The sequence below is a fragment of the Ornithodoros turicata genome, chromosome 2 (assembly GCF_037126465.1).
Source record: "Ornithodoros turicata isolate Travis chromosome 2, ASM3712646v1, whole genome shotgun sequence".
NCBI lineage: Eukaryota > Metazoa > Arthropoda > Arachnida > Ixodida > Argasidae > Ornithodoros > Ornithodoros turicata.
In genome coordinates, this window is record NC_088202.1 from 91346011 (window position 1) to 91358253 (window position 12243).

At 46.6% G+C, this 12243-nt stretch overlaps 1 protein-coding gene across 2 annotated transcripts in view; it reads right to left on the reverse strand.

Moving 5' to 3' along the window:
- The window catches only part of LOC135385773 (uncharacterized), a 163369-nt gene that overhangs the window by 41443 nt on the left and 109683 nt on the right, over window positions 1-12243 (reverse strand). For both annotated transcript variants that reach the window (XM_064615286.1, XM_064615285.1), the window contains one exon: window positions 1902-1994. In XM_064615286.1, coding sequence (XP_064471356.1) covers window positions 1902-1994 — 93 coding nt within the window. The remainder of the gene's footprint in view (window positions 1-1901; window positions 1995-12243) is intronic.

Below are 12243 nucleotides of genomic sequence, written 5' to 3' on the forward strand. Positions count from 1 at the left end.
TTTATATTATCCTGCATAAAAGAATTGTGTACCATCTTGTCCCCTGTTGTTCCATTTCTTATAAGTTATTTCACTGGGCTTTCTCCTTCACGCGATTGGCATTACAACTGGCGCTCTTCCTAGTGCTAGTGACATCACGACTGGCTTCATAATTAGACCGATTACGTAACGTATTTTTAGTGTACATCTGCATATACTGCTCATTTCACAAAGAAAATAATAGTGCCTCTAGGAGGAGGAGGAGGAGTGTCGTTGGGAGGAACCCGAGAGGTCTGCCTGCCTGATTAGGCGGCATGTTTCTCGGGAAGGGAAAGGTGGTGGAGAGGAGGAGAGGAAAGGGTGAAGTGGAAGACCGAGCGGAATTCGCTCGGGGGGAGGATAGCTGCGTCCATGGGCCGACTTCAGGGGAACTGTGCCGGCATACGCCTATTACACATCTGAGGGAAACCCAGGAAAAACCCCAGACGGCACAGCCGGCCCACGGATTCGAACCGCGGACCTCCCAGTCTCCAAGCGCACGCGTTACCGCTGCGCCACCGGAGCTGGTATATTGCCTCTAAGGCGGCTCTCAAGCGGTATTCAGGTGGCGGCGTCTTGCTACGGACCCAAGGCCTGTTTCTATGTGTTAGCGCACCTAACGCTCCTCCTGCACTGTCCTATACTACTAACCTATCCAATCGAGGCCTTCGCACATGTCATCGGCGAGAGCGAGAAAGTTAGTAGCTTTATGTTAATGATATGTCACACCCAGAAGTTCTGATCCGGATGTGCACAGGAGTTCTGAGTTTGGAGGAGTTCCTTGTTCCTTCCTGTGTTTCTTCTCCGAATTCAGCCGATGTAGTGCCCACGTGGCCACGCAGCAGCCTGCTGTTGCTTCACTGTTGCGACTGACGTTATTTTCACTACGACGGTGTGAACAGTGACTGAGTGCCAAGTGCGCACCCATTAATTAACAGTAATAGTAACACAGAAAATATACACTATTTAATAGCTCATCTGATGCACGAAATGAGGGTCCCCTTCGTACGAACGCCACTTCCTGCGCTCCTTTTCGCAATTACATGTATCGTTTACAATGTACAAGGAAGTGCGTCGTATCCTCCGGACATGCAGCGTTTAATTAATCACAAATGCAGTTCCAGCAAGTGTAATAGGGAGCCAGGAACGACGAGCACCCCGAGGCGTCCATGTGTGGAGACCCTGTACAGTAGATTGCTCTCTTTATTTATTGATTTTAAGTTTCAGTTTGTGAAAAGTTTCAGGCGAGATTTGCCTTTGGTGAACTTGGCGGGTTCCTGTGAACAACGTCGTTAAACATGCAGAACTCTATGGCTTCGATTGATAGTACTACGAAACAGCTGTCAGTCGCTCGCATCATACTCGTCAGCTTACGTTTAGATAAATAATATCGTTAACGCTATAAACCATGCATGCAAAAAGGAAAAGAGAACGTACATCTCAATGAACTGTTCTTATCAATATAAAGAGGCATGAGGTAATAGCGTGTTGCTCTTGCATTATGTCTCCTATATGCTGGAGTTCTGCATTGATTTCTGAGGGGTATTCGAACACAGTGACTGAGTTAGTAATGGCAGCTAATCAAGCGCACCTTAAGTTCCCTGGAACTATAATGTACCCTGACACAGAGAACGCGCAGGGTTTTCACTTTGTGTCCATTGAGGTCATATGCCTCACTGTCTTGCAAACAGCACCAATTTCGCTCAAGGCAACACAGTGGGCTTTCTTCTCAGGGCGCAAGCAACAGAATCACAGACAGGCACACAAATCGAGCACAATAACAGGAAATGTCATGAGAAAGCGGAGTATCGAACTCCATATAAGTACAAACAACAATAACACAATCAAGCTAACTCAGCTAACTCAACAACAAGGATAGTTACCTGTTTCTTGTTTCGTCCTCTGTCCTTCCATCCTCCCATTGACGTTAACAAAGTGTGACTGCTGCGTCTTCAATACGCTTACGCCTTTGCCTCCTTCGTAGAGAGAGAGATAGAGAAAAAGAAGAAGGTGAATACACCCAGATCAAATGAAAGGTGAATGCAATTTCGATTAATATTATAGCTTGCAAGCGAAACTTCTCGTGCGCGTTGAAAAGAAAGTACAAGGACGTTACTCAGGTATTCGTTGCCCAGTGTTTATGAATGACACATTTGTGAATTTTTTAAACACCCTCCACCTCCAAATTAACTGCTTCGTTCCTGTTTATGTTCATCCTGCTTTGTTCTTCTACAAGTGACGAGTGCGTCAAAAAAGGTCTCATTAGAAATACTTCTGCACGAAGTAAGTGAGAAGTCGCTTGACGTGTGTGTTGGTAGAGAGATGTAGCTTCGAGTACCAACCGTACGTGAGACTGTGTAGCGTGAACACTGCAGTATTAAAGGATTACACACCAGACAAATGCAGTTTGCGATCTCCTGAAGCTGCAAACGTGGCCAGGGAGATGGCGGTTACATACGCTGCACGCACATGGAAGCCGGCGTGGCAACGAAAGTGCTACAGATGCTACTCGCCATCATAGTTTGTCAAGAAAAAAGAAAGAAGAAATTGATACATTTAAGACAGAGACTAAATCCCTATCAAGAAAAAACAACAACGATAAGTTGATAGTTGATACTGAGTAAATTAAAAAAAAAATATGGAGAAATTGAATTCGGCACCCGACTAACTCTTCAACTAAGAAAAGGAAAGAGGAAATAAAATATAAAAAATAGAAAGAACAGAAACGCGTCGTAACACACGCACCCAAAACGTAGTCTCGCGGCCACAATTATACACAAAGCGATAACACATGCGCAACATGAACGACAGCGCAATAGCAACAACAATAGCGGCAACAATCACAACATCACGCACCGACAGTGCACAGAACCTGATAAACGGATTCCAAAGATTCCAACGGATTCTCTGGTTTTCTTTTAAATAATCAATCAATCAATCAACACTGCGCAATAAGATTCACAAGTGTAGTCAGAGCTGCATCCCTCTTGCAGGAGGGCCAAACGCCTAACGTCTTTGCAATGTCAAAAGGTCTACCGTCCAGTCGGTCGAGAGCGGCCTTCAATGATGAACATTGGGTGGGATACCTGTTACAATGGATAAGAATGAGTTCTGTGTTCTCCGCAACGGGGCACGTTAAGCAGTTCGCAGAGTTCACCTTCCCTATTTTGTGAAGAAACTGACGCCCGTACGGGACGTTTAATCGAAATCGGTGAAGAAGTGACTGCACCGGGCGAGTAAGGTCTTGTGGGACACTGAACTTCAACTCCGGATCTATTTGCCGAAGAAGACGAGTAGACGAGGAGGAAACAGGTTGAGCTTGTTCATCTAGCCACTGTTGCCTGAGGATTGTTCTTGTGACGGATCTCAACAGGTGTGTCGCATCTGCCTTTGAGTATGGCACAAGATATTGCGCTGAGGACATATGCTCTATGTCCGCTATGTGCGCTATCTGCAGCTTCGTTGCTGCAAATGCCTGCATGTCCCGGAATCCACTGCAGTATAATATTATGACCTGCTGTTGTAGATTCCTGGTAAGTGACGAGGATCTGGTGTACAATGTTGGAAACACCCCTTTGTCAAGAAAGACAATATGGCCTGGAGACCGGCTTTTGAATCACTGTAGATAATCCATTGCGCAGGTGACTCGCATGCGACCACATATTCCACAAACATCATCGATGCGTTGACTTCAACGGTGCACTGATCGAGTGTAGACTGAGTTTCTTTTTCTTTTTTTTTTCCTCGGGTTTGGTGTCTTGAATCATTTGCGACGTGCTTGCGCTTCTGTTGAGGTTGTTCGTGATTGAAGGGCCTCGTCCGAAATATGACCGGAGGACTCCAGCCATGCTGCCGTCAGGAAGTCAGGACCATCGATAATGAGGGGATGAGAACTATAGGCATAGAATTTCCGCACGCGCTTCATTGCTGTTGCATCGTGAATGCGGGGTCTCGAGCGTAAAGGAATGCGCAGGTGATACAACGATACACAGAATAGTGGATAGCCATAATCAATAACGTGCCCACGGTATCCCCGCACAGTCCATGTGAACAGCTTAACGAAAATCCAAAGGGCTGCGAGGTACACAACACGAACACAGAAAATAATGGGACTCGTGTACTGAAGTGGGGAGGAAAGAATAAAGAGTAACAGCTTAACAAAAACGAGGGTACTAATATCTCTCCTTGCATCTACATGCTGAGGACTTGCTGGTTGAAATTTACTACCAGTGTGAAAACATCGGAAAGCGATTGGAAAACAACAACAAAAGACACGTGACAGCGATGACATGAGGTGTTTAAATGCAAAACGGCCGCTGCATCAGAGCCGTAGCGACGTGCCCAGGCAGGTTGTTTGTACAGTATAAAGCGGGAATGAAGAGAATTTGAATTTGAGATCTCGGCAGTGCGAATGGTCGTTTCCTTGTCTCTGTTTACAGAGCTTCTGACGGCAGTGAGAAAGGGGGGGGGGGGGCTTCACGTTTACCCTGCCCAGGGCGCAAACTCGCCTCGTGGCGGCTCTGCGCTGCATAGTACTACTGTTCTGAAGAAGCTACTGCTCTCTGCCAGACGACTACAAACTAGAGTTTTCTTTGAAGATACACAGAGACAGGACACGATGTGAATCTTATATATTCTACTGAAACGAGAGTCGTTATCAACCATAATCAGGGTTGCACGTTTTAAGCTTAAACCGAAGGGACAAACATGTACGCCAATACGTTGGTTTATGCAGTCTAAGACGAAAAACGCCGATTGCACGTGCGGATTGCGATGTGAAAAACATGTGCGTGCAACGAAATTATCATTTTGCTCAAATAACCATGAAGGGAGAAATATGGCACTTTCCGTTCCCTTTCCCTCAAACACCCGGCGTCCGTTGGTCGCACGCACTGATGTTCTGTGTGCTCGTGACCTTCTATGCACAATGCACCATGATCTTCTATACATTTATGCGCCCCGTCCTCCGAGAGAGTAAAACACTTTGCGAAACTGCTACAGAATTTTCTTCCTATTGCTTACATATCATCAAAAAAAGGTCTGAGCCATCTTACGTTCTTGAGTCTGAATCCAACTCACGGGCCTTCCTTTGTACACCTAGCAACGTAAGCCCTCCCCACATGAAGTGTAAATATTGAGAGGGCGTTTTCGATGCTTGGCGTAGTAAAGCGAAAGTAAGTGTTCAGCTGTTTCTGACGAGGCAACCTAGGCAAACTATGCATGCGTTTTCTACAATGCCTGCTCAGTGCTTAGATTCGCTACTCTTCCACATTTCTTATGATCTCAGAGAGTCGCGGTTGTCTCTTTCACACTTCAAATACGCCTATGGTCAGCCGAACGCATAACACCGCATGATATGAGCAGAATAGATCACATAACAAACACTTAAAATGCGGGGGGGGGGGGTATATGTTTATTCACACAAACGAGATGTCAGCCAGGCAAGTGCCGGCTTGCTACTCCTTAAAAAAAGAAAGAGAAAGAGGGGAAAAAAACAGGTGCGGGAGAAGCCGCGATGGGAACGATGTGCTGCGGGCGGTGAGGCTTGCCGCCTGTGCTTCAGAGGGCGGTCATCATTTCTGTGGCCTTGAGGTACTCGAAGAGTGCCTTGGTAACATCCCGTTGCCCAGGGCGCGGGACAGGCCCGAGGAGTGTAGCGAGCGAGAGGGGGTGGTGGCCCAAGGCTTGGAGGCGTCGGGCGAGGGCGGCACGGGGCGCCGAGAACGTCGGGCACGTTAGCAGGAGGTGGGCTACGTCAGCGATGGCGCCGCAGGCATCGCAGTTTGCGTTGCCGCGTCTGCCCATCTTGTGCAGGAGTGACGGAGTGTAGGCGACGTTAAGGCGGAGGCGATGAAGGAGGGTTTCCTCGGCCCTGGTAAGGTGTTGGGAGGGGTAAAGTCGCATCGCGGGGTCGATGGCTCGGAGAAATGTGTTGCATCGAATAGCGTCTGCAATGAAGTGGCGGGTTTCAGAGGCAGACCATCGACGGATTTTAAGGTGGCAAGCCGATGCCGTGAGCGGTAGGTTTGCGATGGGGCTGTCACAGCTATGTGCGCGCCTTGCAGCAGCGTCGGCACGGGTATTTAAAATGCGGAACCCTGCATCTAAGCTGATACAGCAGAGAAAGAATACTCACGGCCGTTCAGTAACGCTTATGCCTTCGCTCGGCAAGTGTTTGCACTGGTGATACCCACTGCTTGAATCAGCCTCCAACTTCCGGCTTTTTTCTACACTCAAATCAAATCACCGTTCTCCAGCCCTATGCCCCTTCTACGTATGCTCAGTACGTATTTCGATATCACTTCCAAAACCGCGTTACTGCATCCTGCATTCACCACATTGCTCTTTACTCTTACCATTACCTGTGGCAGATATACCACACCCAACAGAAAAGGCAACAACTTTATTTAGATCATGGTGACTGGGGACCTTCATCGCCAAGGGCGATACCCTACCCCGTTGCTGGCGGTAATGTGGTGAAATGGAATATTGAGTCGCTTCACACTGAGGATCGAAGCCCTACGGTATCCAAATACTTTAGAAGTCCCTTTAGGGCAGAGCGCTGGTGGGCTGATGTGACCATGGACCAAGCAATTTTGACATGGCGAGAGTTCAGCTGACTTCGAGGCACTAAAAGTGTGGATCTGAAGGTCGGTAGTGCAGGCAATGAAGAAGGGTGGGCTCTGTGCAACAGAGATTTAAGTTCTGATAGCGAGAAAAGCAAAACGTCATAATGGAGCGCGACTCAAAGCCATCGAGGATCTATGTGTAACAGCCTATGCCAAGGTCCATGAATTGGACATACTGAATAGTCTGATGTCGATGGTTTCTGGTTGGCACGTGAGTGTGTGTCGTTTCCTCTTCAAGAAGTTCGTGTTTGCATAAATAACATGTACATGTACGCGACTTGGTGCTCATGAATTACAGGAAAATATATTATTCCACAACAGCAAGTCTCCAATCCAATAATATCCTAAACTGAAGGGTATGGCTTCAACAGTGTCGGTGCCACAAACAATGGATGAATGAATGGACATATAAAGAAAAATATGGGGATGGGGATTTCACAGATGTGGATCGCCGCACACAGTGTTTTATTCGCCTTCAAAAAAGAACAAACCGATATGCGTGATACTGCACTTATACCCCGCTTTCATGCCACGAATGTGCAATTCTTACATTCCGCGACCCAAACCCATGCGAAGCATATCCGTATTTAATATCGCTCTCCGTTATTTGTCTCCCCTTCCCCCTCCCCGAAATTGCATGTGGCGCGGAAAGGGAGGAGAAACCATGCCAAAGCTCAAAATATATTTCCACTCGCCGTATAATGAATAATACGTTTGTGCAACATTAATTCAGCCAATAGGAACTCCACACTCTCACACTGCGTGCCTCTAGCGGAGAAAACGTCAACGACATCCCGCCTCACACTGTTCGACAGATCGAAGCTGGTATTAATTTACCGTATTTAGATCAATAACAACAGCGTCAACACGGCAGGATGATCTACGTCAGCCGCCGCGTGGATACTATTTTTCAGGGGTCGGAACCGGAACTGAACCGTAACCGAAAACCGCAAAAAAAACGTTATTTTTTGCCGAAGCGAACCCGAACTGAACCTAAACATTTTTTGTCTCCCCTTGAACGAACGGAACTGAACCGAAAAAATATGATGCGGTAACCGGTTCGCGAGACGGTAAAAACGCCTATACCTTTCCTCTCGGCTGCCGCGCATAAGCTCCCTGCATCGCTCGGAATCTTGCCGAATTTATAGAACAGACAAATTAATAAACTAAGAACTGGTTAGTCCATGTACCTCCTACAGCTTCACCTCCAACAGAGAGAGAGAGAAATACATGATGACGATGATATGGGGATGACTTCCGCTCATTGAGCAGAATGCTACCCCATCACTACATCCCTGTACATTTTTGTAACTCGAGGTGTAAAAAAAGATGTGCTGCACGACAGCTACACTTTGCATTGTTGCCTCGGCTGTTTCCTTTCATTCCGCACCGCAGTGTGAAGGCGGCGTAAATTTTAATAGTTCACAGTGACATCCGCAAGCAACACAGACCTCTAGCGACGAAGGGAAAGAGGCTGGGCGTGTGGTGCAGAGCATGGAGGAAGGGAACACAGGAGCGACCTCCCGCCCTCTTTTCAACGGGGAGCGTGCTGGCCTGCGAATGGGACTCTGAGATACTCCTGTCTCCACATGACCGCTTTCTTCCTTTTTTCTTGAGAAATTGGCGATACCCTTTTGCAATGAAGTTCAATGGTACGCTGTGCGTCATTTCCCAGCACTTTTCAGTACAGTAAAAGATGATCTGCTGTGAACTGCATGGTTCTCTGTCGAGGGAGTAAGATGTAGGAACGAGGAGCAAGATACCTGATATTACCTCTCACATGTGATACACTAATTAGCATAGATAGAGAAGTTACCCGTCAAAAAGAACTCGTTACGGGTTAAGTTACCGTATGAAAAATGTAACTGAGGTAATATCCAAGTTCTTCAGCCTGAAATGTAACTCGCAGTTCCTTAGAAACAAGAGCGAGTTACTTCCAAGTTACTTCGGACACAAAATAGCACTACGCAGCTGCTGGGCGTGTGAGCAGTTGAGTTCAACGTTCAGCTGCCTGCGGAGGAGTGCAACACGCTTAGATCGTTATCGTTTATGTCCAACAATTCGAACGCTTTGCATCTTAGTCCCTGTGGGCGCACAATGGTTCAGCTTCATTTCAATGGCAGCTGTTCTTACTTTCTGAATAGAATACCGTATTGATTGAATATCACGTTTTATGGCATAAAATTCCTTGAAAGAACCGGAGAGAAAGCAAGAGAATAAGTGTACGCGAGTGAAAAAAGAATTAAAAGTAACTTGTAACTTAGTTTAAGTTACTTTGACAAAGTTACCTGAAAAAGAAACAAGTCCCTCTGAAAGTTACAATGGCGTAAAAGTACCGAGTTAAGTTACAAGTAGGGTTCACGGTTTTATTTCTGGGCTTTACCGGAGGATATTTTTCGGAGTTTATTGGTTTTTCGAAGAACGAAGTTTATCGGAGTGCATGATTTACAGCTCAGTTAATATCCGAAATTTGGAGAAAACTTGACGGCGCATGCACGGTTGTACAACGAAAACGCAACACTAAAGACCACAAGTTTAAAAATACATTTCGTCCGACGCACACTGATTGTGTTCCGCAATTCCAAATGCACCCTTTACGTGTACTGTGGTCACTGTTATAGCCGTGCCTACATACGACAACCTCTACATTGAGGTCTCGGGATGATGTGAACTCATCGAAATCAGACTACTCCTTGACGTAGTCTCAGTGCAGCTTTCTTTTGCGTCCCATCTTCTCGTCAGCACTGCATCTAGTTGCCCTTCCAAAAAGATCACTCCATATGAGCTCGGTTCGATGCTCATTTTAGTGCTTAGGTCAATGTCGGACAAGGAAATAGGGAAACACACTGGGGAAAAACACGGGCTGTGAACCCTCAAAGTGGTCGGTATGACCGCGGAAGAAAACGCTAAGTCACGTTCCGACGGGGCCGGTATCCGAGGTCAGAAGAAACCCAGGACACAAAAGGAGGCCAAGAACAATAACATGGTTATCCGAAAAAAAAACATCTGCCAAGAGGAGTTTTTCGGATTAATCCGAATTGCTTAAAATTTCACCGGGCTATATGTTTTCGAATTATGTTCACATAAATCCGACAACCCGGAACTCTAGTACAAGTTACTAACAAAAGGAACTTAGTTACAGTAGCGATTTACCTCGAACTCTGCTGATTAGTACAGCAGACGTAAACCGGTTCGAATCAATAAATATCGGTTCAAACCTTTACTTTGGCTGCGCTGAACCCGAACCCGAACCGGACCGATAGCCTTGAACCGGAACTTGAACCGAACCCCAAAAAATAACGGTTCCGAGCCCTGCTATTTTTTGAGGAATGAAAACTCAATCTAGAAGCAATTTTTCTCAATCATCGCGGTCATGTACATGGGAAGTATAAGTCAGTCAGGGTATTGTGAAAAAGACGCGGTGGGTGGAGCCCCTTCGTCATCGTAAGATCGACCGCAACAGTCATTCGAGAGAGCATTGACAACCACAACCTCTCTTTTACACTGATCCTTCTTACGCACTTCCTTTCTGCTTGCACTTCATTCAAATATTCGTGTGTGTTTGATGAGAACTTATTAACGTCTTAGTATAACCAATTATAACATAACTGTAATATAGCCAATAAACCGAGAAACCGCAGAAAAGTAGTTTGTCGGATATTGGACTTATGGCAGACACGTTGTTTCTCATTACACCTTGTCCCTCGTCATAATTTCGTAAAGCAGCGTAACTCGCTATTTCATATTTTTGCATGATGACTGATTCATCAACAGAATAGAATAGAAATAGAAATAAAAAAAATGAAAACGTAGGTCGCAGTGGTGCGACCAGCTGTTCCAGGACGCTTGACGTGTGAAAGCACTGAATTATTTAAAAGTTTATTTCAGCACGTATACGTGCTGAAATAATATGTCCTTGAGGTAGTTCGCCAGTGCACACAGCGCAGGTTGCTGGTGCTGCCTTGGCCAGCTCCCCAGTACTTTCTCAACACTAAAAGGTCGGTTGTCAAGTTTCGCGAGGGCGTTCTTCCGTGTTCGCCGACTAGAGTCGAAGCGTTGACAGGAGACCAGCATCAAAGGTGGTTGTGCCGGATATGTTGTAGTTCACGGGATGCATATAAAGCGAGAAACGGGTCGAAATAGACCTTAGCGACTTCTCTACGCATTATGCGAAATTGGAATCGCCATAACGGAAAGAAACAACCAGGCCTGCAAATCCAGGGTTTTATATCAGCTGACACGCTACTCGCGACCTATCCTGATCAGTGTACACAATAAGAGGGGTTCAATCAATTGTACTACTATCGAAACTTCAATGACACGTTGGCACTGCTAGGAAAATTGCCTAAAACGATGAAAGCAGCAACAACCTAAATATGGTGCATATTCGAACAATGTTGATGGATCCCTGCAAGCTACCACTTGTCATTTGAACCCGTTACAGCTTGAAAATTCGCTTCTAATTTTATCCTAACTCCCGAAGTGAAAACCAAACATGGCGCTCCACTGTATGCGACAGCCGAAGGCCATGCGCGTTTCCATTGTCGTGTTGCCACTCGCATAAACAAACGTAAACACCAAACATAAAACAAACATTGCTAAACATTGCATTGGTAAACATCGCTTCCAGCACCGTGTGTCTGAGATTTCCGGCGCATGTCAAAAGAACTCCAGGTGGACGAGATTATCCGCAGTCCTACCCTGCGGCACGTGCAGCATGTAGCAACACTATGCTGACACACCTTACGTGTAAATCTACTCCAATTACCCTTATTGATTTATTTTTCGTCACTCGCATATTTATCATTCTGTGATTATGAACTTACCATTATCATTCCGTACCGGCCTCGGTGGCTCAGTCGGTAGCGTGTTCGCCTACTGACCCCGAGATCGCGGGTTCGAACCCGGCCGATGACGCTAGCAACTTGGTGGCAGGGTACAAGTTGCTTAGACACTCCGTCTTTTGCGAGAGACGTTAATACGGGGTGCCGTGTGATGAGCTTTCATCGCAAGAACCTTCAGGTAGGCAAAAGCAGTCCACAGACCGACCGCTGTGGCGTCGCTCATGATCTCAGTTGTCTCGCGACGTAAACTTCGAATTATTATTATTATCATTCCGTGTCTGAATGTTCGCCTGGGACGTTCTATGCAACGCATTGACAAGCGGCCGTTCAACCTAGCGAAGATCCTCGGTCCGTGGTCGAACGCTGCCCACCAGACGCAGGGCCTTCGTCTTCTGGCGGAGTACTTGTGCTCCACCGGTCTGGCGACGGCTCTTTGAAAGCCCTATCATCATCCCTTCATCCACCCCCAACGCGAAATAGGGCAGTGTACCGCCTCAGCGGCGGTGAATCGCCCAACCCATCACCATCATATGTATCTGCGTGTGTGTGGGACGTTGCTATGCGCTTGGGAACAACATGGAGGACAAGCACGTCGATATATGTCATCCCCTTACGTCCTATCGTATCCCTGCCCGTTTTATGCCCGGTTAGATTATATCCTACCACTTCGTACCTGACGAAGGGAGGGTGCAGAATTCTGGAGCCAGGAACAATTAGGTTTAGTCACTTCGGACAGTCAAGAACGGTTAGTC